The 26178-nt window shown below is 51.8% G+C and overlaps 5 protein-coding genes across 14 annotated transcripts in view; 4 read left to right on the top strand and 1 right to left on the bottom strand.

Moving 5' to 3' along the window:
- LOC126937437 (uncharacterized) overlaps positions 1 to 12274 on the top strand; it is a 265633-nt gene extending 253359 nt beyond the window's left edge. For 2 of the 4 annotated variants that reach the window (XM_050760869.1, XM_050760870.1), the window contains exons 2-5: positions 11262 to 11323; positions 11621 to 11688; positions 11929 to 11988; positions 12112 to 12274. In XM_050760869.1, the coding sequence (XP_050616826.1) occupies positions 11642 to 11688; positions 11929 to 11988; positions 12112 to 12268 (264 nt within the window). In that variant the 5' untranslated portion in view covers positions 11262 to 11323; positions 11621 to 11641 and the 3' untranslated portion in view covers positions 12269 to 12274. Of the gene's footprint in view, positions 1 to 11233; positions 11324 to 11620; positions 11689 to 11928; positions 11989 to 12111 lie in introns of those variants that run through there. The other 2 variants (XM_050760867.1, XM_050760866.1) reach the window with 2 other exon arrangements.
- DCTN3 (dynactin subunit 3) overlaps positions 1 to 26178 on the top strand; it is a 237471-nt gene that overhangs the window by 174236 nt on the left and 37057 nt on the right. The window contains exon 1 of one of the 6 annotated variants that reach the window (XM_050760846.1): positions 3428 to 3431. The exons of 3 other annotated variants lie outside the window; for them this stretch is intronic. The gene's annotated coding sequence lies outside the window, so the exon portion shown is untranslated. Of the gene's footprint in view, positions 1 to 3427; positions 3432 to 16535; positions 16546 to 23248; positions 23259 to 26178 lie in introns of those variants that run through there. 2 more of the 6 variants (XM_050760843.1, XM_050760845.1) reach the window with 2 other exon arrangements.
- Positions 1 to 26178, top strand: part of SIGMAR1 (sigma non-opioid intracellular receptor 1) — a 168799-nt gene that overhangs the window by 127060 nt on the left and 15561 nt on the right. The gene's annotated exons all lie outside the window — the stretch shown is intronic.
- CCL27 (C-C motif chemokine ligand 27) lies at positions 13602 to 15412 on the top strand. The gene is made up of 3 exons (XM_050760862.1): positions 13602 to 14748; positions 14897 to 15029; positions 15216 to 15412. Exons 1-3 carry the CDS (start codon positions 14679 to 14681, stop codon positions 15349 to 15351), a joined length of 339 nt encoding a protein of 112 aa, XP_050616819.1. The 5' UTR covers positions 13602 to 14678; the 3' UTR covers positions 15352 to 15412.
- IL11RA (interleukin 11 receptor subunit alpha) lies at positions 15408 to 25978 on the bottom strand. 2 transcript variants are annotated; one of them, XM_050760775.1, is made up of 13 exons: positions 25404 to 25978; positions 22334 to 22433; positions 21986 to 22046; positions 20740 to 20909; positions 20499 to 20613; positions 20313 to 20345; positions 20061 to 20227; positions 18948 to 19111; positions 17711 to 17852; positions 17218 to 17337; positions 16681 to 16777; positions 16345 to 16427; positions 15408 to 15806 (listed from the first exon to the last, which is right to left on the bottom strand). In XM_050760775.1, the coding sequence occupies exons 1-13, from the start codon at positions 25548 to 25550 to the stop codon at positions 15790 to 15792; spliced, it is 1416 nt and encodes a 471-aa protein (XP_050616732.1). In that variant the 5' UTR covers positions 25551 to 25978; the 3' UTR covers positions 15408 to 15789. The 2 variants fall into 2 exon arrangements, with proteins under 2 accessions (XP_050616732.1, XP_050616731.1); XM_050760774.1 differs by having other exon boundaries at positions 18936 to 19111.

Below are 26178 nucleotides of genomic sequence, written 5' to 3' on the forward strand. Positions count from 1 at the left end.
ATGATACCAGGCTTCAGGTCTGAGCCCCTGGAGGGACGGCAGCTTCCTTTTCTGAGATGGATAACTGGTGAGAAGACAAGCTAAGAGAGAGGTGTTGAGAATCAGGAGTTCGGTTTTGGAATAAGGTATCTGACATAATTTGGAAATGTGTCCCTGCCCAAATCTCATGTTGAATTGTTATCCCCAGTATTGGAAATGGGGCCTGGCAGGAGGTGACTGGATCATGGGAATGGATTTCTCATGGATGGCTTAGCACCACCTCCTTGGTGCTATCCTCCTGAAAATGAGTGAATTCTCATGTGATCTGACTGTTTAAGAGCGTGTGGCACCTCCCTCTGTTTTTTCTGTCTTGCTCCTGCCCCTGCCATATGAGATGCCTGCTCCCCCTTCCCCTTCTGCCATAATTATAAGCTTCCTGAGGCCTCCTCAGAAGCAAATGCCAGTGTTATGCTTCCTGTATTGCTTGCAGAACTGTGAGCCAACTAAATCTTTTTTCTTATAAATTACCCAGATTCAGGTATTTCTTTATAGCAATGCAAAAACAGACCAGTGCAGTATCTGTAAGAAAGCCAAGGAAATCCCAAATAGGCAGTTGGCTCTGCAGCCTGGAATGCAGAAGTAGATCTGTACACCATCCCTGGCTCTTCCAGGGTCTCATTCTGTTGCCCAGATTATGCAGTAACATAATCACGGCTCACTTCAGCCTCCACTTCCCAGGCTCAAGAGATCCTCCACCTCAGCCTCCTGAGAAGCTGGGACTACAGGCACCTACCACCATGCCCAGCAAAGTTTTGTATTTTTTGTAGAGATGTGGTTTCCCCATTGTGCCTAGGCTAGTCTTGAACTCCTGGGCTCAAGTGATCCACCTGCCTTGGCCTCCCAAAGTGCTAGGAATACAGGAGTGTGCCACTGTGCCAAGCCCAACTTCTACCTCTTTAATGTCTCTGGTATCTGTGCCATTTCTTCATCCCTGCTACTACAGCCCAGCCCTGACTTCAGCCTCCTTCCCAAGGGCAGCTGCAGCATCTGGGCTAGGCCATCCCCATGGCTCCTTCCTCAGGAATTTTTCAAAATTATATATGACCAGAAATAACTCCCCCACTCCACCTCCCACACATATATAGCCTCTCCCACCACTAGCCCTTTCCCTGCCCCACCTACATTGGGATTAATCACAAACTCTTATGTCCCTCCTCTGAGCCTTTGTGCTTGCTGTGCATTCTACCTGGAATGTCCTTTCTCCATTCCCACCCATCCTTGAGGTTCTATTTGCAAAGCTCCCTCCTTCAGGCAGCCTCCCCTCCCTACCTCCCTCTGACACCCCAGAGTTCCCCATCTCCAACCACGTAGCAGAGGTCACCCTCCGCTTTGCATCCAGGGGCCCTTGTTTCCTGAGCTTCTCCCAAGCAAGCTCAGCCCAGGCCCAGGCACTCTGAGGTTCAGAGTGGCCCAAATTGCAGGGAATAGAGGAGAGAAGTATTGAGGAAACCCTGGCAGTGGCGTTATTTCAAGCTCCAGGGGGTAGGAGGCAGGGAAGGGGTGTATGCTATTGCTCAAGACTTCCCCCCATCCTGATATCCCATTACCTCCAGAAGTTCTGTGCAATGTTCCACCCACGCTCTGGGACTGCAGAGCCAAGCTCTGCCCCTCCAGCTGGACTGAGACCCTCCAGACATGGATAGAGGATTTGCAGAAGGATAGGAAGTGAAGCCGACCCCTTCCCAGGATCAGGGACTTTCAGAAGTTGAGTAATTTGGTTTCTTGCTCATTTCCAGCCCCTTTCTGGAACAAGACATGACAGCTCACTTAGGCCAGATCCCCACTTCCACAGGCCACACACTCCATTTTCCCTGTATGCTATACGCCCTCTGCAGGCCCAATGAGGTTGAGAGTCCAGGCCAGGAGCCCCTTTTCCCTGGGCACTGGACGCCCCCTGCAGGCCCTGCAGATTGAGACCCACAAAGAGATGGATTGAAAAAGCAGTCAGAAAACAAACCCACCGGGCACAGTGGCTCACACCTGTACTCCCAGCACTGCGGAAGGCCAAGGCGGGCGGATCACTTGAGCCCAGGTGTTTGAGACCAGTCTGGGCAACATGGTGAAACCCCATCTCTACTAAAAATGCAAAAAATTAGTGGGGTGTGGTGGCACGCACCTGTAGTCCCAGCTACTTGGGAGGTGGGAGAATAGCTTGAGCCCAGTGGTGGTTACAGTGAGCCGAGATCACACCACTGCATTCCAGCCTGAGTGACAGAGCGAGACCCTGTCTCAAAAAACAAAAACAACAAAAACATCATACACAAATACATAATTGCCGAAACTCTTACCCACCTACACATCTCTACCCACACACATACGTACATAGACACATAATCAATCACACAGTCAATCATTCACATACACCAAGGACACACTACAATCGTTTAAGCATATAATCACAGTACAAACACAAGGGCACTCCCTGTTCATGTTCCCAGCAATAGAACATAATATGTCTTCCCCATTGATCCAGACTAGCATTGGCAAACTATGGCCCATGGGCCAAATGCAGCCTGCCACCTGTTTCTGTAAATCAAGTTTTATTGGAATACACCCATGCTTATTCCTTTAAATATATCTATGGCTGCTTTTGTGCTACAACAGCAAAGCTGAGTAGTTACTACAAAGACTGTATGGCCCACAGAATCTTAAATATTTACTATCTGGACATTTACAGAAAGTTTACCAATCCCTGATCCAGACTCAGCTTCAGAATTGAAGTTGGCAAGTGAAACAATACTAATTGTCTTCAGTGTCTTGGCATTGAAAGATGGTCAGAGAAATAAATGGATGGGATGGATGGATGGATGGATGGATGGGCAGATGGACACATATAGGTAATAAAGCAGAATTTTGCTCCAAATACCAGCGTTCTGCTTGATATAAACTGGGAAATCTTGGGAAAATTAACCTTTCTGGGTCTTAGTTTCCCCATCTGTAAAATAGAATAATACAGTCATTTTTACTGAGGGCTTTTTTGGTTGCAAATGGCAAAAACCCAATTCAAAGCAGCTTAGGCAAAAAGTTAAATTTGTTATATCAAAACTAGGTATGAGGCCAGGTGCAGTGGCTCACACCTGTAATCCCAGCACTTTGGGAGGCTGAGGCAGGTGGCTTGCTTAACCTCAGGACTTTGAGACCTGCCTGGGCAACATGGTGAAATTCCATATCTACAAAAATTAGCCAGGCTGTGGCGCCCAGCCTGGCTAGGAGGCTGAGGAGGCTGAGGTAAAAGAATCACTTGAGCCCAAGAGGCAGAGGTCGCAGTGAGCCCAGATCGCACCACTGCACTCTAGACTAGGCAACAGAGCGAGACTCCATCTTAAAAAAAAAAAAAAAAAAAAAAAATTCTCATTAAGGAGATTATCTGCAACCCTGGTTGGATCCAGGGGTTCAAATGTTATCTCCCTCTCTTACCTTGATACCTCTCTAATCTTTTTTGTCTCACTCTGTTGCCAGACTGGAGTGCAGTGTCACGACCTCCGCTCACTGCAACCTTCCCCTCCCAGGTTTGAGTGATTCTCCTGCCTCATCCTCTCGAGTAGCTGGGACTGCAAGTGCGTGCCACCATGACTGGCTGATTTTTGTATTTTTAGTAGAGACAGGGTTTCACTAGGTTGGCTAGGCTGGTGTCAAACTTCTGACCTCAGGTGATCCACCCGCCTTGGCCTCCCAAAGTTGCTATGGTTTGAATATTTGCCCCCTCCAAAACTCATGTTGAAATTTAAACCCTGGCTGGGCATGGTGGTGCACACCTGTAGCTGTAGTCTCAGCTACTTGGGAGGCTGAGGCAGGAAAACTGGCTGAGACCAGGAGTTCAAGGCTGCAGTGAGCCACGATCATGCCACTGCACTCCAGCCTGGGTGACAGAATGAGACTTTGTCTCTTAAAAATATATAACAAGTTAAAAATAAAAGAAATTTAATCCCCAATGTGGCAATATTGAAAGGTGGGGCCTTTAAGGAGTGATTGGGTCATGAGGGCTCTGCCTTGATAAATGGATGAATCCATCCATGGATTAATGGGTTATCATGGGTGTGGGACTAAGGACTTCCTAAGAGGGACTTGGGCTAGGATGCTCAGCCCCCTCACCATGTGATGCTCTGTGCCATACCTTAGTACCCTGCAGAAAGTCCCCACCAGTAAGAAGGATCTCACCAGGTATGTCCAAGAGAGTCCAAGTACCCTCTTGGACTTCTCAGCCTCTATAACTGTAAGAAATAAATTATTTTCTTTATAAATTAGCCAGATTTAGGTATTCTGCTTTAAGCAACAGAAAATGGTCTAAGATACAGGTGCTCTTCTAGTAGCAAGAAATATGGCCACTAGAAGCCTCAAGCCTACATTTTTATATTGATTGATCTAAAAGAGACCCTCTTTCTCCTGGCATCCAAACATCAAATCTCATAGAAAACTCTGGTTATCTGTACTTGTGACACATACTCAGTTCTTCAGTCTATCACAGTGGCCAGGAAATAGGGTACTCTGATCAGAGCACTGTAGCTGACAGCTCCACCAAGACCATGTTAAGTGGGAAACAAGTTTCCTACAGGAACCACAAAAAGGGTTATGGAAAAGCAGAAAAGTGGTCTGCATGAACAAAAACAGCCCACAGAAATCTACTTCATAGATTTGTCATGAGACAATCAATTTAAAGCATTTAGCATGGTGCCTGGCAGTTAAGTATCAATGAATGTTAATTACTACCATAACTGAGAGACAAATAAATGAAGGGAAACATTAATAAATGAATAATGGTTGAACATACAGACGAACAGGTGACGATGAACATATGAAAAAATAGGTGAAAGAAGGAACAATTGGCTGATGGAGAGACAAAGACGAGTGGACATATAGACACATGGATGGATGGATGGATGGATGGATGGATGGATGGATGGATGGATGGATGGATGATGGATGGATGGATGGGGCAGAAAAATACAGGCAATTAAATCTGCTCTATTATATACTCTAGATCTGGAATGGGAAACAGAATAGTACTCCACAATAGTGTCTTCTGAAAGGTCTATCTCTTGGGTCTGGCAGAACAGTTCTCTGGGTGACTATACACTGACCCAGTTCTCCTCCCTTTCTCACTTGGAATGCAAAATCTTGAGATAAGGAAGAGGTGACAGAAACAGATAAAGAACAGGCTCTGTTCTAGTCCCACCCCAGAAACAGAATATCCTTCAATGTTTTAGCCTAGGAAGTCACATTGCCCTAGGGTATAAAACCCAAGGCAGGCTGCTTTCCGGAGTCCTTGGCTGCAGTGCAAGTGGAGCATAGGCAGATGAAACTTCATCTGCCCTGGGCAGCTTTCCTGAGCCTCGGGGCTGCCTCACAATTAATCCTGGGGCTCTGTTTCCCTTGCTGCCTACCTGTAAGTAATAAATCCATTTCATATAACTTGTTGGATATGTTCTCCCACTGGACTCAGACAAATTGTACACAGTGAGCCTGCTTCGTTTCCCTGTTACTCTGTGAGCTGACCAGACCCTCTCCTCAAAACTCCCTCTCAATTTCCAGGATAGGGAAGCTACAGTAGAGAATGGGGGTGTTCTAGGCCAAGTTGTCCTCCAGCTATTTTAACTCAGCTCTGGAGCACAGGAAAATGGGTCAATAAGGGAGAGGGACAGTGCTGGCTGGGCCAGGAGAGTGAAGTCCTAGAGGCCAGAGATGAGAAATAGGGGAGCTGAACCTGCTTCCAAAGAATGTTCCCTTTAGCTTCACTTTGCAAAGGAGGAATAGATCTCAGATGGTGGATATGTAGGCACTGTGATGGGCCCAGGGACATCTGGAGAATCTGGGAGGGGACCTTCTCATCCTTACCCTGCTCCTGTGATTGTCCTCAGGGAATCTAGGAGGTGGCTATGTCCCATCTTTCCCACTCCTCCTACCCCCAGGTGTCTTAGTACTACAGAGAAGAGCTGGCAGTGAGGAACCTAGGGAAGAGACACATTCCTACCTCTGACCCTAATCTTGAACCAAACCCTGACTCCCAGCCTTGAGACCGATGGCTCAAATGCCTCCAAAGGAGCAACATCACAAACCTTGCAAATCTTCCCTTAACGGTAATAGTGCAAACTCTCCTACCCTTGTCCAAACTGCTTATTGCTGAGATTCTCAGAGCTAAAGCCAAAAAGTGAAAACCAGGTGCAGTCTACTAAGGAGAGTTGTGAAAGAGAAAAGTTTCCTCCACAAAAAGGGAGACAGAAACGATGGGGAGATATTCAGTGGGAAGGTATTCTGCTATCAACTCATGGACTGCAATTCACTTCTGACACTAGCCACGGAGAGTTAGCACCAGACTCCACAGGTTTAAGAGAAAGGTCCCCAACAAGACTGTCCCCAATTTAGATACCAGCCACAAGTAGGGTCTCCAAGCCACCCACATTTCTGGCCAACTGGCTACAAGTCTGGGAGGTTCCCAAAACCCCTGTCAGTTTTGATAATTTGCTAGAATGACTCACAGAACTCAGGAAAGTGCTGTGTTTAGTTTATTAAGGGTGTAAATCAGAAACAGCCAAATGAAAAGACACACAGGATGAAGTCTAGGAGGGTCTCAAATGCAGAGCTTTTCTCAGTGGTTTCTCCCTGTGGAGACATAAGGTGCATCACCCTCCTGGCACATCAAAGTGTTCATCAACCAGAAAGTTTTTTTTGAGACGGAGTCTCGCTCTGTTGTCCAGGCTGGAGCACAGTGGCCGGATCTCAGCTCAATGCAAGCTCCGCCTCCCGGGTTTACATCATTCTCCTGCCTCAGCCTCCCGAGTAGCTGGGACTACAGGCGCCCGCCACCTCACCCGGCTAGTTTTTTGTATTTTTTAGTAGAGATGGGGTTTCACTGTGTTAGCCAGGATGGTCTCGATCTCCCAACCTAGTGATCCACCCGTCTCGGCCTCCCAGAGTGCTGGGATTACAGGCTTGAGCCACCGCGCCCGGTCCAACCAGAAAGTTTTATGAGTTTTGGTGTCCGGAGTTTTTATTGAGATTTCCTTACAACAGCATAACTGAATTACTGGCCACATACCTGAATTCAATCTCCAGCGCCCACTTCCACCCCAGAGGTCAGCCTGGCCCAAAGCCCAACCCTCTAATCACATGGTTGGTCTTTATGGTGACCAACCTCTAACCTGAGTCATCTCATCTCTTAGCATAAACCCAGGTGAGTTCCAAAGGGCTCATGAGTAACAAAGACACTATTACTTGGGAAATTCCACAGGTTTAGTCTCCCTCTCAGGAGCCAGGGACAAAGGCCAGTCAAATTCTTTATTACACACCAGAAGGGGAGGAAGTTTCTGAACGTAGAAAATGAAAGTTTTAGGGGGCCATAAACAGGAGACAGCCACAGCCCCCTGCAGATCCACACACACTCACTGACCCTCAGTCTTCTTCCAAGGACTCCCTTGCCCTCATGATCATGATCCCTCTCCTGCTTGCTCTTCCCATCCAACCTCACACAGTCACACAGACTCCACACAAGCAGGCCTCTTGCTGCTCTCAGGGACTCTACTCAATTGTCCATCTCTGCTCATCCTCCATGGCCTCCTGTGTGGCACCACTCCTCTTCTCGGCATACTGGTTTTCTTGCCAGGAGTGAGTAAAATGGGGCAGGGGTTAAACGGTAAGGTGAGGGGCATAGCAGGGATCAACACGCAGGTCTCACGGAGTCTGTAAAGGAAGCTGAGTTCATGTTGTGAACCCAAAAGTATCTGAGACAGGTCTCAATCAATTTAGACAGTTTATTTTGCCAAGGTTGAGCACACACTCATGAGATGACACAGCCTCAGGAGGTTCTGACAACACGTGCTAAAGGTGGTCGAGGCACAGCTTGATTTTATACATTTTGCGGAGACATGAGACATCAATCAATACCTGTAAGATGTTACACTGGTTCAGTCTGGAAAGGCGGGACAACTCGAAGTGGTGGCTTCCAGGTCATAGGTAGATAAGAGACAAAAGGCTGCATTCTTTTGGGTCTTTGATCAATCTTTCACTGACTACACAATTTACATGGAGTGGGGAGTAAAGGAATAGTCACACTGATGCCTTAGTCTGGCTCAGTGAATCTGCATTTTTGCATAAACAATAGGGCAGAAGAAGCAATTAGATATGCATTTGTCTCAGGTGAGCAGAGGGATGACTTTGCGATCTGGCCATTGTACTGCACCTGTGAAGATAAGCTATCAGTTTACATTGTCAGGGTGAAATTCAACACAACCGTCTTAAGGTAAAGATCTTGAGGCCCACAAGGAATTTCCCTGTGGACCAATTGTGAGGGAGGTAAGTAGTTTTTTTTTATCTTTGTAGTTATCTCTCTTAGGAATAAAATGAGAGGCAGGTTTGCCTGACACAATTCCTAGCTTGACTTTCCCCTTGGCTTAATGATTTGGGGGTCCTGAGATTCATTCTTCTTTCACAATGTCAACATCCAGGTCCAAGTATGAACCTGAGACTGTACATATGCCAAATGGATGTGCCCTTGTGTGTGTGTGCACATCCTGTGTGACATGGGTATACCTGTGCATTGTGTGTATTCCTTTGCAGTCTATGTGTGTGCCTGTGTGGTGTGGGTATGCCTTTGTGTGCACCTGTGTGATATAGATGTGCCTGTACCCCAGCTGTTCCTGTATGTATCAGTGCCTGGATGGGTCCTGGAGCCATCTGGCTGCTCTTCTCTTTATAGGCTCTGTCTCTCTAGCCTGCTCTTCCCAGAGGAAGAAGAGAACAGTGCATGTGGGTGGAGTAGAGAGCAACACTAAAGCTCTGGACACAGATATCCCAAGTTCCAGTCAGGGCTATGGCCTTCCCATCTTAAGCCCTAAAGCTAATACTCACTCCCTAGCTCTGGGTGATACCAACAATTCTGAGGACTCTGCCTCTTACCAAATCAACACCCAATTCCTGGGGACATTTTTGGTGCCTTCTGCTACCTCCTCTTCAGGGATGGCTGCAGGGCACTTTGTCCTATGAGTTGGGGTGGAGAATGTCCAGTCTCCTCCCCTCCCAATCACTTCCTCCATCATCCAGGTCTCCATTCACCATCTTACTTCCTTCACTTCTCCTTGCCCAATCCCTCCCACAAGGAATCCCCTAAAACAGGTTCCCAGATGTGGTCCCCAGCATCTGCCCCTCACACCAGGGCCTTTCAGGAAGATGAGTTCTATGGCTCCATTCTCTCTGACTCCAAATTCACCACACTGAGAGGCAACCTCTAGACCAGCCCTGGATGGATTGTACCATCTGGAGACTGCAGAAGACCTCTGCCAAGGCAAGTCTGGCCCTCCCCAGTCCTGTCTGCCCCCTCTGAGCCCCATCTAAGATTACAGCCCATGGCCCTTTCTCTCCTTCCTTTCCCAGAGCAAGAGCCACAGCAGTTAGGCCATGGGAGTGCCAGAGAGAGCCCTGGCCTGGGAAACAAAGGACCAGAAGAGAAGACCAGGCCTCTAGTTCCTCGGCACCAGACCTGACCCAGCCAGGCCTGGAGTGTCAACGTGAGTGTGAATGTGAGTGAAAGGGTGAACGTTGTGAAAAGCACAGATTCACAACTCCCAGACTGCAGTGCTTCCAATAAAACCACCTAGCACCTATGAATCTGTCTGTCTTGCTATCTGTATGTGGCTTAGGTAGGGGAAGTCAAGTATGAGAGGGAGAAAGAGGGCGAGATGGGTGAGAGAAGACAGGTATCCATTCCTCACATTTCAACCAGAGGAAACTTTCACCCCACTTATTTCTGGTCACTCCCTCCTATACAGTCGGCCTAGCCCCAAGACTGTCTTTCCCCTTACTCAAACCAACTATGGCTCAGTATCAGGCCTTGGCTGGGATGTTAGAGGTCTGGGGCAGCTATTTCCAACCTCCCACACTGGGTTAATTGCCCTTTCTCGGCACCTTCTACTTCTTCCCGCCAGTCTGCCCCATTTATTGTAAGAATCTGACTATTCTCTTTTGATCCTCCCAGCTCTACCCCTACCTCTCAGAGGGCAGAGGTGGTGCCTGTCTTGTTTGTTGTTTGTGGGGTTTTTTTGTTTTTTTGGTTTTTTTTTTTTTTTTTTTTTTTTTGAGACGGAGTCTCACGCTGTTGCCCAGGCTGGAGTGCAGTGGCGCGATCTCGGCTCACTGCAAGCTCCGCCTCCTGGGTTCACGCCATTCTCCTGCCTCAGCCTCCTGAGTAGCTAGGACTACAGGCGCCCGCCACCGCGCCCGGCTAATTTTTTGTATTTTTAGTAGAGACGGGGTTTCACTGTGGTCTCGATCTCCTGACCTTGTGATCCGCCCGCCTCGGCCTCCCAAAGTGCTGGGATTACAGGCTTGAGCCACCGCGCCCGGCCATTTTTTTGTTTTTTTTTGAGACAGAGTCTCGCTCTGTGGCCCACGCTGGAATGCAGTGGCATGCTCTCAACTCACTGCAACCTCCACCTCCCAGGTTCAAGCAATTCTCTGCCTCAGCCTCCCAAGTAGCTGGGATTACAGATGCCTGCCACCACGCCCAGCTAATTTTTGTATTTTTAGTAGAAACAGGGTTTCACCATCTTGGCAGGCAGGTCTTGAACTCCTGACCTTGTGATCCACCCACTTCGGCCTCCCAAAGTGCTGGGATTAAAGGCGTGAGCCACCGCGCCCGGTCACCTGTCTTCTTTACTACTACATTCTCATGCCCAGCACAGTGCCTGACACACAGATGGTCATTCAGCAAATATCTGTTGATTGACCGTAGGGAAAAAAAACATATCACAGGAAGATAGGTCTCAGGCCAGAGAGGAAGGGCAATGACCCTCTGGACATTCAGTGGCTTAGCTGAGGCCACTCAACCAGGTATTTCCGTAGCCTGGCCTTTTCTAGACTGGACTCTCTCTGAGGACCTCTTCCTCCTCAGCCCAGGGTCATACAAGACCTCTCTCGGCAGGAAAGAGAGGCACTTGGCAGGGCAGAAGTCAGGGACGGGTAGAGGAGACGTGGGGATTGGGAAAACTTTTCTTGCTGCCTGGTGCAGAAGCCTCGGCCTCCCAAGGTGTAGCTCCAAAACCTGACTCCACACCTGTAAAAGAGGGTCCTTTGCCCGCATCTTAAACAACCAACTCCGCCCCTGGCCTCACCCCCTAAGATGACGTTTCGACTTCGCCTCCTCTGGGAGACATGCAGACCCCACCCCTTCCGGGGGACAGGCAAATCTAGTGCGCGACGGCATCCCTGTGACGTAATGGTAACGGTCCGTTTCCGGGGTGGAGCCAGGGAGGGCGGGAGTTTAGGCTGCGCTGACCCCTCTCAGCCCCCCCTCCAGGTGACCCCAGCCCCTGAAAATCCTCACCCAGGGCCCCAAATCTCCCAGCCCCAAGACCGCCAAACCTCTCGCCCTGGCCCCCTAAATGCCCCAGGCCCCGGAGATGACCGGCCTCCTCGCCCTTTAACTTCCAGTGCCTCCCAAATCTCCAAGCCCACCCTGTCCCGTGGTGGCAACTGAGGCTTCCCGGGGGCATCGGCCTCAGATTACCTGAGAACTGGGCAGCCTCGTCCTGAGCATGACGGAGAAGGGGACCTGGGGCTAGGGAATCCCTGATTGAATCATGCCGCTCCCCAGGAGACGTTCGGAGCCCAGGACATGTCGGGAATGAGGAGATACGAAGTGGCGCTGGAGGCGGAGGAGGAGTGAGTGGAGGCGGGTTCTGCGGAGGAGGAACCAGGCGGCTCCGGGGTGGGGGAGGGTGGAGTTCTGCGGGGGCGAGGGGTGGGCGGGGCGAGCCTCCGAGGGGCGTGGGCTGCGAAGGGTGCCGATTTTAGGGGCGGGGCGGAGCCTTCCTCGAGGGCGAGGCGCCGTGGGGCGGAGTCTGTGGGGTCAGCTCCGCCCCGCCCCGCCCCGCCCCGCCCGCCTCTGCCCTCTCTCTGCAGGATCTACTGGGGCTGTTTCTACTTTTTCCCCTGGCTGCGCATGTGGCGGAGGGAGCGGAGGTGAGGGGGCTGCGATACCGCGGGCCAGCCCCGGGCATGGACGAGACTCAGTCTCTGAGGACCCATCGGGGGGATTCCGGTAGCTCCCGCCCCGCCTCATGCCAGTGTCGGGTCGCCCCACAGCTCGGCGCACCCCGGGGAGCAGAAGCTGGAGCCTCTGCGAGGCCTGATGAGCTGTCTGTCCAGCGGCCTGGGCCCTGCTCCCCAGCGCTCGGGTCGTAGCCTCCCCCGCCGCAGCCCCACCGCCGCTGCCCAGCCAGCCAGTGCATTAAAGATTTAAACCGAAGCCCACCGTACTGACCTCCTGACTCTGCCGCCGCTGTCGCCATTCGAGCCGAGCGCCCCTCCCCACACCGGCTCTGTTCCGTACTGACAGGGCGTCCCTCCCTAAAAGGGTGCCCTTCCACGTCAAAGCCCCTCATCAGTGTCAGGCCTCCTGTTACTATCAATGACTGTCTCCCCCAACCCCATGCCCCAAAAACCCATACTGTGAATAGCCTAGATGAAGAGAACTAAATAATCCTGCCTGTTACTCCCTTCCTCCGAGCCAGGACTTTGCCAACTGTCTGAAGAATCTTCTCTGCTGGGAGTGTATCTCAAAACATTTTAAGCAGAGGTGTAGGATGCAGGCTGTAAATGAGAAGAGGGGGAGATTCCTAGAAGCTGCCTGCCACAGAGGAGGGACTTGGGTTGGTGACCTTTCCTACAGTTCATACCCCAACTTTTGGCTCCTCCAGTCTGATCCCAAGTTTAGAGATCCTTGGCATCAGCCTACCTAGCAGTTCTTGCTCCCTCCCTAGGAGAGTCCAAGGCCCACTGCTCTCTGCCGCCCCCTTCTGTCACCCAATCAGTCTGGGACCCACTAACTCAAGTGATGAGAATCAGAGGCTGCTATGTGGGCCTACCTTCAGTTAGGGACTGGACCCAGCACCAGAAAGGGCACCACAAGATTAAGTTAAAGAAAGAGACAGCCCAGTTTCTGGCTGGGGCCAAAGCTTTCAGCCTGCAGCTACCCCTGCTACTGCAGATTTTGGCTAGGGAGAAGACTTGGTCTTAAAGGGGAGAGGTGGGTGCACACCCAAAAGCATTTGCTTTCTGCCTTCCGAAGGCCTCTGGACCAACAAGTCCAGGAAAGACCAGAAAGTATGTATCGCACAGCCAACTGATGGAGAAGGTCTTTGATAAGACCGAGGAACCTGGGAGATTTCCTTGGGATTTCCTCAGTGGCTACACCCAAGCCTCGGAGCGCAAGAGAAAGGCCTAAGCCCTATCCCAAGAGAAAGCCTACTCCATAGAGAGTGGCTGACCCTACAACAGATGACTGCAACAAGATAAGGGCTGGATTACTGCTTTATGACTTAGTTTATGTTTCAAATATAGAGCAGGACTTGCAGATTGAGATCCCTGGACCAGGAGTGGGAAATTCTTCAAGGAGCCAGGGGCACTGAACTTGGCAGCATACCCCCACCCTAGGCAGTTCCCAGCTTCCTGGAAAGGACTGGATAAAGATGAATAGGAGCTTTGCATTGAGGAAGGGGGTAAAGAACAGCTGGGTATGGGATTAGGAGAGAAGTGGCTATAGCTGGAGGGTGGGATGCAGGGGGGTATAGGAGTTGGACATGAGGGTGTGACTGAACCTGGGTAGGGAGGGGGGATGTTCCTCCAGGCCCAGGAAAGGGCTGGAATTTGAGTAGAACAAAGATGTAATTGAGTACTTGAGTCTGATGTCTTCAACAAGTCAGGGACTGGATCTGGAGACCCTAGGCCCCTGCTGGCAAGAGGTTGGCATTCCTGGAACAGGACTAGACAAAAACAGGAAGGTAAGATTCATTGGGCCTTTTACCTGTTTTGACAACAGTAACCTAGCACCAAAGAGCTTTTATCTTCCCTCCTTATCTACCCCACCTTTCCTCCTTGTCTCATCATCCTGGGGAAAGCTGCCACACCTCAGCATCTCCAAAGCACCCTCAATATTACCAAAAAGGGCCTTCCCCCAGCTTCTCTGAATGTGGCTGGCCTCAGCCAAGACCCATCCTCAGCCAGAAGAGCCTGCTCTAGGAACGCATTCCCATCAGTTTCTCCTGATAAGACAGTCAGGTCAGGCCAGGAAGTGGGGAGGAGAAGATGAAGGCAAGCTGGTGCTCGCCTGCCCTCTGCTCCCACCCCACCCAGAACTCCCCTATCAGAATCTGTGTGTGCTAGTGTGAATTTGCTTGTGATTGGATGACTGTGAAAACACAACTGGGTGGGATTGGGACTTTGAGTATAACTGGGGCTATATAATTTTGTCTATGGTTGTCTGATCACGAGTATGACTTTGTGAGGTTGATCGAGTGATTGAGGAGTGACTTCGAATGTGTGGCTATGCATATTTGAGTGTGAATGTCTATCATTAGAGGTTGCTGTGGATGCTTGACTGCCCTTACTCACTGTTCTATCAGTCCCTACATCACACACTAATCCTTCCCTCAGCTTCACTGCCCAGAGCTTAGGAACACATGGGAAATGGCTGTCCTAGATGAGGAAGGAATCTGTGGCAACAGACCAAGAATTAGGGCCCAGGAATGTCACAGGATACACAATACATCTCCAACCACCTCTGACTCACCTAGTGCCCCAGGTAAAAGGCACCCAGATAAAAGGTAGGGGAGGAGGAGAGAGAGAGAAGGAAGAGTCTAGGCTGAGTAAACATGAAGGGGCCCTCAACCTTCTGCAGTCTCCTGCTCCTGTCATTGCTCCTGAGCCCAGACCCTACAGCAGGTGAGTACTTGGGGGTATAGAAAGCTGGGGGTCTGGGTGAATGGGATGAAGTTGAAAAGAACCAGGAAATCCAACCTAACCTCCAGCTGTCTGGCAGAGAGGTTCTTGGTCAGGATCCCTCTGAACACATGGCCCTGTTGCCCTCTAGCATTCCTACTGCCACCCAGCACTGCCTGCTGTACTCAGCTCTACCGAAAGCCACTCTCAGACAAGCTACTGAGGAAGGTCATCCGGGTGGAACTGCAGGAGGCTGATGGGGACTGTCATCTCCAGGCTTTCGTGTGAGCTCCCACCCCTGATACCCCTGACTCTGACCTCAGTCCCAACCCCTAATGCTGATCCCAACCCCAGCCCTAACTGCTAATTCTGATGCCAACTCAGGTTTTCATCTGGTCCTTGCTCCTAACCCCTGGACCCTAATCTCATCCCCAAGCTATGGCCATAGCTTTGTACCTTTCTCTACCCAGGCTTCACCTGGCTCAACGCAGCATCTGCATCCACACCCAGAACCCCAGCCTGTCACAGTGGTTTGAGCACCAAGAGAGAAAGCTCCACGGGACTCTGCCCAACCTGAATTTTGGGATGCTAAGGAAAATGGGCTGAAGCCCCCAATAGCCAAATAATAAAGCAGCATTGGACAATAATCTCTAAGTACAATCTCCAAGAACTTCCTTATTCTCTTTATTCACACCTGCGCAACCCCTGCAAGGGGAAAGGCCAAGAGCCAAGGACCCACACACACTCCCCAGGCACCTACATACATGCATGCAGAGAATATATGTTCCCTGCCTCACAGACACATGGTCACACATGGACACAGATGTACACATTACACACATTCCTCGAGCAGAACTCCAACTCTGGGGTGAAATCAGAGGTACAGGCACCTTTCAGCTGGCAAATTTGAAATACAGGGTCTCACAGAAATGGGCTCCAAACAGAACTTCCAGCTGAGACCCAACCATAGGGATCTACTGTCCATCCATCCACACCAGCAAGACAGAATTATAGGTGGACTCTGCCGAAGCCCTCCTGGGTCCTCTATAGGTTTGGAGCTCCTAAAAGAAGCAGGAGGCAAATCAGGAAAGACAGTAGGACTGGATCTTGGCCCAGACACCCTGAGAATGAAGGAGGTGACTCAGTTCTAAGCTTAACATTCTGAAGATGAGTAGAGGAGCCCAGCTCTGAGGGAGGCTCTTCAACACGCTGAAGATAAGGGAGTGGACCTAGCTGTGGGCCCAGGCACATTAGGAATGAGGGAGGGGACCCAGCACTGATCCAAGACACCTGGAAAAAAAAGGATGAATATCCAGCTCTGAGTATAATACCCTGGAGGAGTATTAATACTAATACCCTGGAGGGGAGTCCATCTGGGGTCCTTCCTCGGTACCCTGAGAAAAGGGGAAGTGACCCACTTCTTAGCCCAGGGACTCAAGAATGAAAGGCCTAGCCCTCAGCCTAGACATCATTAAAATGAGGAGACCCAACTTGGATTCCCAGCATTTTAAAAATGACTAGGGCAGCCAGCTTTTAATCTGGACACTCAAAATAGGGGCACACATATCCAAGTACAAATCTCCTGGATGTCCTACTCACCTGGACGCCTGTCCACTGGAATCATTGGGGCCAAGAACCCAGGCTTTGGGGATCCATCCTTCCCGCCCCGTCTCATCCTCAGCCTGGGGCATAGAAAGGTAGCTGTCTCTCCAACAATGTGGGGTATCTCAGTCTCCTCCAAAGGGTTTATTAGTAAAGGGTCAGGAGAGGAATCAGTTAAAATCAAGTGGGGCATGGGGGATGGAGGTGTGGGGAGGTAGTTCCAGAATCAGACAGGTTCAGTGGGCAGTCATGAAGGGTGGAGATGAATGTGGTCTATGGACATCAGAGCATTTGTGAGGATCAGAGGCTGAGGGACCGATGGCAGTCACTTACCAGAGCCCCAGTGCCAGGGCTCCAGCCATCAGTCCCAGGAAAGAAAGGATTCCCAAAGACGCCAGCACAGCTACCTGCTCCACAGAGTCCCTGTGATCTAAGAGGGAGGGCCACACGTTACTGAGAGCAAGGCTGACCAACCTTAGTGTCCCCTTTTCTCTGGGGTTTTCTTTTTTTTTTTTTTTTTTTTTTTTTTTTTTTTTGAGACGGAGTCTCGCTCTGCCGCCCAGGCTGGAGTGCAGTGGCCGGATCTCAGCTCACTGCAAGCTCTGCCTCCCGGGTTCACGCCATTCTCCTGCCTCAGCCTCCCGAGTAGTTGGGACTACAGGCGCCTGCCACCGCGCCCGGCTAGTTTTTTGTATTTTTTAGTAGAGACGGGGTTTCACCGTGTTAGCCAGGATGGTCTCGATCTCCTGGCCTCGTGATCCGCCCGTTTCGGCCTCCCAAAGTGCTGGGATTACAGGCTTGAGCCACCGCGCCCGGCCTTCTCTGGGGTTTTCACTCCTTTACAACTCTTGCCCATCTGCCCAAGCTCACCAAGTAGCCGAGGGTGTGGTTGGAGGGAGGGGCTTGGAGGAGCAGGGCTGTCCACCTGAGGCTCCACCTCTGGCTGCATGTGTAGCTGGCCCCAAGCTGGTACCTCCTTTGGTACGGTCCCTAAAGGAAGGCAAGACACAATAAGTGTCCATCCGCTGGTGGGGATGGGGGTCACGTCCTGCGCTCAAGGCCAAGGCCTAGATTGGAAGTCAACCCTCCTAGGAGGAGGAGCCTGATAGGGCATGGCCAGGTCCTAGGGAGCATCGCAAGCTCCAAGCTTGTAGAAGTGGAGCCTGTAACTGCAGGGGTGGAGGCCAAGGGGAAGGACTTAAGCTAAGACAGGGCTGTAGGCAAACAAGAATGAAGTCTGGGACAGTAACTGCGGTGCCTGCATGGGCAGGGCATATGTCACCTGGCTGTCTTTTGGAATTGGTTCAGCTGATAGATGCTTTGGGGTGGGACCTCTGCCCTTTTCTTTGGCTTTGTCTCTCACCAGTGCTCGGAGTTCCCCAGGCCTCCGGGCTCCAGGTGCTCCAGGTGCCAGCATCCAGAAAGTCCCGGGCACTGACTCGTACGGCATGGGGCAGCCCAGCCACAGCATCTGTGATCATCTCCTCCAGTCCAGCTGGCTCCACCTGGGGGTAAACATGACTCATTGTTACCCAGCTTGTAAGTGCAGGGCCTTCCCAGCCACCTTCTGCAAAGAGCACCCCTTGCTCCCAGTCTCATCCTAAAGCCTAGTAGAGCTGTCCAGGTCTCATGTTGGGTGTCTGGTGGGGCTGAGTCTACACCTAGTGTTTGTAAGACAGCAGTAGTGATTACTTAGAGAGGCTGTGGCATCAGGCAGCCTGGGTTCAAATCTTTGGTGAACCACATATTGAATGACCCTTTGGGCCTCTCTGTGACTCAGTTTCTTCATTTGTAAAATAGAGGTGAATATACCTAAACAAAACAATGTATGCAAAAAGTGTAGCCAGGAACCCCACAGGAAGGCAGCACTAAGTAAATATTAGTTATTATCTGATGCTGCTGCTCCCCAGTCCTGATACCAGCCAACCTTTAACATCTCCTGAGATTCTAATTCACTGCTATCCTCAGCTGGGGATATGAGTGTTTGTAGGAGACGTGCCTCTAGGTAAGGCACTCCTTTTCCTAAGAGTTATTTTTAGGCTGGGCACCATGTCTCACACCTGTAATCCCAGCACTTTGGGAGGCCGAGGTGGGCGGATCATGAGGTCATAAGTTCGAGACCAGCCTGGCCAATATGGTGAAACCCCGTCTCTACTAAAAATACAAAAATTAGCCAGGCATGGTGGCAGGCACCTGTAGTCCCAGTTACTCAGGAGGCTGAGGCAGGAGAATTGCTTAAACCCAGGAAGCGGAGGTTGCAGTGAGCCGAGATCATGCCACTGCACTCCAGCCTGGGTGACAGAGCGAGACTCCTTCTCAAAAAAAAAAAAAAAAAAAAAAAAAAAAAGAGTGATTTTTTTTTTAAAAGCCATTGCTATCTTCCCACAGATGGGCTTCACATCTTAGTTATAGCCCCACAGGACAGACACTCCATCTGTCAGTCACCACTGCAACCCAGCACCCAGTACAAAGCCTGGCCCACAGGGAAGTGTTGGGTCTTCAGTGACCTGCCAGCGCTGGGAAGCTACACAGAACACCCAGGATCATGAAATCAGAGATAGGACCCACAGCCGCGGGTTGGGACGCACTCCAGGCCTCACCGTGGACCAGGCTGGATGCTGTGCCGGACGGTACTGCAAACGGAACTTGAGCAGGAAATGGGGCTGGCGCGGCCAGGAGGCAGGGTATGTCCAGCTGGCTCGCAGGCGTCGGGGGAAACCTGGTACCGACTCTACCCGCAGGCCCTGGGGTGGGTCAGGGCGCACTAAGGGCGTCAAGACACAAAGTCAGGGTAGGCTATGGGTCCCTGTCACTTCCCTACCACTTTCCAAATTGTGTGTTTAAAGGAGCCTTAGCCAGACACTCCTGAGAGGGGAGGGGAAATCTTAAACTTGATCATTCATTAGACTCAGACTGGTCATCTGTATTATGAAATGGGCTGAGGCCGGGTGTGGTGGCTCATGCCTGTAAACCCAGCACTTTCGAAGGCCAAGGTGAGAGGTTCACTTGATGCCAGGAGTTTGAGACCAGTGTGGGCAACATAGCAAAACCCTGTCTCCACAAAAAATTTTAAAAATTAGCCAGACATGGTGGCACATGCCTGTAATCCCAGCTACTTGGGAGGTTGAGGTAAGGGGATAGCTTGAGCCCAGGAGTTGGAGGCTGCAGTGAGCCAAGATCACGCCACTGAACTTCATCCAGGCTGGGCACAAAGTAAGACCCTATAGCAACAAAAAAAGGAAGAAAAAGAAAAAAAGAAACCACCTGAGATCTGTGGGTGGGCTTTTGAAATGCTTGTTGAGTGAATAAAAGAGCAATTCTTATTTTCATCTAAGGAAGATGAATTGGCCCAAATTCCAGCTAGAGTTTTAGTGTCCCACTCCCATGCACAGGTCAAGGAAGGAGGGGCTAGCAAGGCAGGACATGACATATGGCTGCATTCAGTACAGGGCCCAGAGCAGGGCCTGCTCTGTGGCTAGGCAGCCAGTCAGGCAGTGTGGGTAGCAGTAGCGGCCTCTAGAGTGTGTGCTGAAATAACCATGCCTCCTGGGCTCTGATCCCTTTGCCTTCTCAGGCTCCACAGGGCCTTCTGTGTGTGAAATGGCGTCTATGTTGGGAGGAAACTGTTTGGGATCTCTGGGAGTGGAGAGATCTGAGTCCATTTGGGGTCTCTGTGATGGGGGTCTGGGGGAGGTCTAGGGGTGGGTACTCACAGATGCTCTGCAAGCTCACATCCAGCAGGCGTGTGCTGGCGCCCAGTGGGTTCACCTCAGTCACATTAATCCGGTACTGGCTCCAGAACTCAGCCCCGTGGACAACACAGCGGGCAGCACCTAAGGGATCCTGTGGGCATGGCCAGGGCCCTGTGGATGGACTCCTCCTAGAAGGGAGGACATGGTCTTGGGCTCTGAAAATGCCTACTGTGGGACCCAGCTGGAGCCCCCACATGCTCCCTCATGTCCTACCTCTGGCTATCAGCTCCTAGAACTGTCTTCTTCCTGGTGGGGAGGGGGCCGTCTGAAGTCATGAAGGAAAAGAGGGCCTTTTGCCCTCTCTGAGGCTTTCCTCAGAACCTACCTCCCTGCTTCCCACACCCATGTTGTGCCAGCATACCCAAATGTGTAGGCATCCACACCCGATCACGCACACACCTGTAGGAGGTGAGGTAGCGGGTGGGTAAACCGCTGATCTGGCTGGGACTCCAAGTGCAAGAGAAGTTCTCATAGTCAGCTGCTTGGCAGGAGACAACAGGGCGGGCTGGAGGGTCTAGAGGCAGAGGGTACACCTGGAGACTGAGCAGTCCTCAGGTCCTCCTGGTCCCAGAGGGCTTATTCAGGTCCCATACTCCCTCAGGATCCTCTTGTGTCATCACTGCCACCCTCCCCAACTCACAGCCCAGCTGCAGGGTCACTGTGCCCCCAAGTGCACCATCCAGCGTCTGGCAGATGTAGGTGCCCTCATCAGTGCTGTCTGCCTGGGTCAGGACCAGTTCATGCCCTAGCCCAGAGTCAGGTCCCTGGAGCAGCCTTGGCTCCCCGTCCCGAAACCAGGACACTGGGTCCCTGGAAGTAAGATGAGGTGACAATGGACAAAGACAAGATGTCAAGCGTAAGTCAGACCATGCCACAGCTCTCCATTGGCTTCTAACTGCATTTGCAATAGAACCCAAATTCCTTTTACTGGCTTTCAAAGCCCCTTGTGAGCCAGCCCTTGCCTTCATTTCCTTCTTCAGCTCCTCTCTGTCTCCCCCTCACCCACTGAAAACTCCAGCTACATTGGTCTTCTTTCTATTCCTTGCGAGTATTGAGCTCATTCCCACCTCAGGGCATTTTGCACTAGCTGTTCCCTCTGTCAGGAGCACTTATACCTTAATGTGCGCACGGCTGCCTCCTTCCTGACCTTCAGAAATCAGCTTCAACATCACCTCCTCAGAGAGACGTTTCCTAACTACCAATTAAAAAGTAACCACAGGCCAGGCGCAGTGGCTCACGCCGGTAATCCAGCACTTTGCAAGGCTGAGGCGGGTGGATTACTTTAAATCAGGAGTTCGAAGCCTGACCAACACGGTGAAATCCCGTGTCTACTAAAAATACAAAAAAATTAGCAGGACCTGGTGGTGCGTGCCTGCAATCCCAGCTACTTGGGAGGCTGAGGCAGAAGAATCACTTGAATCCAGGAGGCAGAGGTTGCAGTGAGCCCAGATTGCACCACTGCACTCCAGCCTGGGCAACAGAGTGAGACTGTCTCAAAAAAATAAATAAATAAATAAGGTAACCACTCAGTTGTCCTCTTCAACATCCCTCTCTTTGGCTTTTCTGCCCTGCAGGTATTACTATCTGGCAAGATTCTCCTTTGCTTATTGTCTTCCCCACTAAGATGTAAGCTCCGTGAAGGCAGGCACCTTGCCTGGCATTAGCACTGCTGTATCCCAGAGCCTAGAATAGACCTGGCACTTGGCAGGTGCTCAAAACATACCAGCTGAATTTTCTGTTGAATAAGGATGGTTAGAGGGTTAGGACAGATAAGAGAGGTGAGGATTACGGACAGAGCAGGCAAGGATGGGAGGAGTGGGACATGAGGACTAGGCAAAGTCAAGAAAGGGTCATGAGTGTCAGACCAACAGGCTGGGGGCACTTACCCAGCAGTCACTCCAGGACAACACAGCTTCACGGACCTGCCGGGCTGCCCATACTGGACCCCTGTGGAGGGCACTTCTGAGGTGAGGCTCTTCCTTTACCCCCCTCCCCACTTTGTGAGAATGGCAGATAAGAAGCAGACTGTTAAAACCTGGGTGGTGGGGGGCTCACTGGATCAAAGCATCATGTTATAATCTGGAGACAGAGGTCAGAGAACAGGGTAGAGAGGGGACCTAGGTTGGATGACAGGGGCAGCGGTGGTGTCACAAGTTAGGCATGGGAAGGGGCCACAGTGAGGGTGGCAAGTCACAAGTCAGAGTTGGGGGGTTGTAGAGCAGGGTTCTTCTCACCTGGGGGGCCCCAGGCCTGGGGGCAGGAGGAGGAGGCAGACACCAGGGCTGTAGCCACGGCCACCAGGACCCTGCTCAGCCCTGAGCAGCCGCTGCTCATCTGTGGGGAGAGGTAGAGTCAGAAATCCCCGACCCCTGAGAAGGGAGGCTAAAGCCTGGCTCTTCCTCTCCAAAACTGAGCCTTCCTAGAGAAAAACTGATGCATCAAGTGGGCTAAGGCTGTTAGAAATCACTGGAGGAACTGATCTGAGGTCCCCTTTCCCACCGTATACCCAGTGCTTTGCATGTGCGCACACACACACACACACACACGGACACACACACCCCCTCACACCCTCCATCTCAGTCCTGGGCTTAGGGCCCAGAACAAAAGCCGGAGGCAACAGACTGTGCCAGCAACTCCCCCTCCACCGCCCTTGGCGCCCACCCCTGGCACCAAGCACTGGCACCAGCTCAGCCACTCCCATTAACCCCTCCAGTCCAGCTGTTGGGAATTCTGGTATTTACCCCCACCTGGTCCAGGGCTTATCACCACCGCTGATTAACCTGGGCAGACCTTATCACCCTGGGGGAAGGCTGTCATCATGGATCTGAGCCCATCTGGCACTCCCACCCTGAGGCCTACCCCTGCTCTGGCTGCCAGGCTTCTCGCCTGAACCTGGCTCCTTGCTCTGGCTACTTGGGCCACTCAGCTGGGCCTGGCTCTGACACTTCGTTGGTCTCCAGTCTGTGAAGCTGGATGGGGCTAGGGTGCAGGCTGGGGCTGTGTAGTTAAGCAGATCCAGATGCCCTGGCTGCTGCCAGAGGCTGGGGGTGGGTGAGGAGCCAGCAGATGGAGATGGAGACAGGGTGGCGGGGAGGGGAGGGGAGGGAAGGGGATGGGAGGCTGAGAGGAACTGGGAGCCTGCAGGAACAGGCATGGGGGCCACAGCACCAAGAGATACTCAGAGATCAGGACTAGGAGGTGATGGGGCAGTGTGGGAAGTGTTGGAAAGACTGGATTGAGGTCGGCGGAAACTCAAAAAGCTAACAGTGTGTCTATATTGCAGGTGGGGGATGCTAGGAGAGAGAGATTCTGGACGAGGGGGAGCAGAAGGAGGAAGGCAGTGGTGAAGTGGATGGAGAACGAAGGGGCAGGCAGGGAAAAGGTTCTGGGTACAAGACCAGAAGAGGAAGAGCACGGACCCTTCAGGAGTAGTAGAGCAGAGCAGGGCCTCCATGTGTCTGTGTGTCTGTCTGAGTGTGTCCAGTTGGCTCACCCCTGGCCACCCAGCCACACTTACCCTGCTTAGCCCCACCCTACCTCGGTGATCCCAGCGGCAGAGTGTCCATGGCCTCCAGGACTTCTCACCAGCTACAGCCCCCGTCTCCTACTCCACTCAGTTCTGGGACCCCAAAGCCATCCCCTCCTTCCCCTTCCCTGCCCCGCCCCCTCTAAGCCCTGGAGCTCCGCCGCCCCTAGCCAGGCCCCCTCCCCGCTTCTGCCTCCTCCCTCCTTCCCTCCCACCCAAGGCCCTGTGAAGGGAAGAGGCCTCCCCCAAGTCTGGAAAGGAAGCCACAGACACAGCCAAGGCCAGCAAGAGGGAAAGGAGGGTGGCTAATACTTATGTCCCTGTCAGTGAGAGATGCCCTGTGTTTTCACACAGCCAGACATAGTCACATTCACACATGGACTCATGACGCACAGTTAACAAAAGGGCATGCCTTTGAACACACGTGGACACAATCAAATGAAAAATCAGATATAAACTCCTCCTCTTTTCACTCCTCACCAAATGTTTCCTTAGGGCACAGCTGGCTGTGCTTCCAGGGGAAAGGAGGCCCCAAGTTGGGGGATATCAGGAGAGGCCAAAGAGTGCAGTTCCCCCTCCCCTGGAAGTTCCAGCCATTTCTCACCTCCCCCTCCACTCTTTGGGCCCCAGCACCAGGAAATGCCTTTGGTCCCTTGGTGCCAGATACACAAGACCCACAGTTACCCTCAGACTTACACACTCTCACATGCGGTCACTCACAGTCACACAGGCACAGCCACACAGCCTCAGACTCAGATACACTTACACATATTCATAAACTCACGCAGTCACACACATACACAGCCCCCTACCAGGGCTCACAGCACCGCCTAAAAGCAACTCCTCATCATGGTCTAAGCCCCCTCTCTCAGGGAGCTCTTAGCAGTGGCAGACCTGCATCTCATCACTGTTACAGGCCCCCAACTAGCCAAAGAGATCAAGATCAGCAGGGAAGGCAGGCATAGGGGCACAGGGAGAAACAAAGAGACAGGAGAGGCAAAACTGGAAATGCACCCACACAGAGACCAGGGGAACAAAGCTATGAAGAAACACGCAGAGATATCTCTAGTAAGACAGCAACAGGGAGAGAAAACGGCATGTAAGGGAAACTGAGTCAAGCAGGGAAACAGAAAGTAAGGAGCAGTAGACCTGATGCTGGGGATTCTTGAGCAGAGGAAGAAGGAGGGGAAGCCACGTGTGTTGTGGGTGTGTCCGTCCATGCTGGACACTTAAGAGAAAGGTCAGTCCCATGGGCTCTTGAAGTAGGTCCCCCAATACATGAATACAGCTGTACTCCCACACGGTTTAAGTTAGGACCCAGCACACACACATAGTCACAAGCCTCACTTTTGCTCTGCTACTGCTGAAGTCACACATTGGCACACACAAAGCCAGCCACCCACTCTCATGCTGGCAGACATGGTCTCAAACCCCACAGAGACCTTCCCAAAACACATTCCCTAATGTGGTCACAGTCCCTCTCACACAAACACACAACCCAGTCCCACCAAAAATGTGCATTGACAGATACACACATAATCCCACACTTGCACAGCCACATGCAGCCCCAGCTCCATGCACACTGACACACGCAGTCACATTAGCTGACAGCTGCACCAAGTGACACTCAGAATCGCACACAATGATACTGTCACACAGACACAGACTCACAGGCACACACACACTGACAGTCGTCAGTCACTCTCGGCCTTTCAGATCATACATCACCCTGCCCCGCCCACTCGTGACAAGACTTTGGCGTCTACACCAGGCCTCACCTTCCGCGGCCGCTGCCGCCAGCGCCCTCTGCCCTCGCCCTCTGCCCCGGCCTCTACTCCCTCCCGCCCTGGGCCCCCGCAGTGGGGGCGGCTCCGCCCAGACGCCAATGGAAGGAGAGGAGTGAAATAGGGGGGCTCCTGGCCCATTGGAGACTCCAACTGCCAATCACCTCCACCCCCACCTCCGCCGGACACTTCCTGTCCCGTCCCGGACTGAAGAGGCTGCCGGGGACAGAGTCTGGAGCTGGATTCCTGGGTCTCCGCCTGAAGGCCTACCCACCCTGGAACAGCAGGACTGGAAACAAGAGCCACTGGCCAGGTGATTGGAGAAGCTGAAGGTGCCCCTGACTCCAGATAAGGAAGAAGGAGGGCTGTGTAGGGCAGTGGTTCTCAAAGTTTGCTGGATATTGTGGTTTGAAAACTGCAAAACCCCACCCCATACCAATTAAATCATAATCTCTGGAGGTTGGACCTAGACATCAGTATTGTTTAAAACTTCCCAGATGATTCCAAAATGCAGCCAAATCAGAGATGTAAGGTGTGTCGGGTATATGTATACCTCAAGAAACCAGCCACCCACCCAGGGCTCTCATCTACTCCCCAGTCACGGGAAGCTCGAGGGAAATGTGTGCATACTGTGTCTATCAGATCTTCCAGACCGGAGCAACACGCCCAAGTTCCAGGTACTTCCCCTTCAGGATCTCAGGGAAGAAAGACCCTGGTCTGGAAGGCAGGCAGCCAAGGTTCTCCTGGGCAGGATTCAGTCACTGTCCAG

Source organism: Macaca thibetana, chromosome 15, assembly GCF_024542745.1.
Source record: "Macaca thibetana thibetana isolate TM-01 chromosome 15, ASM2454274v1, whole genome shotgun sequence".
Taxonomy (NCBI): domain Eukaryota; kingdom Metazoa; phylum Chordata; class Mammalia; order Primates; family Cercopithecidae; genus Macaca; species Macaca thibetana.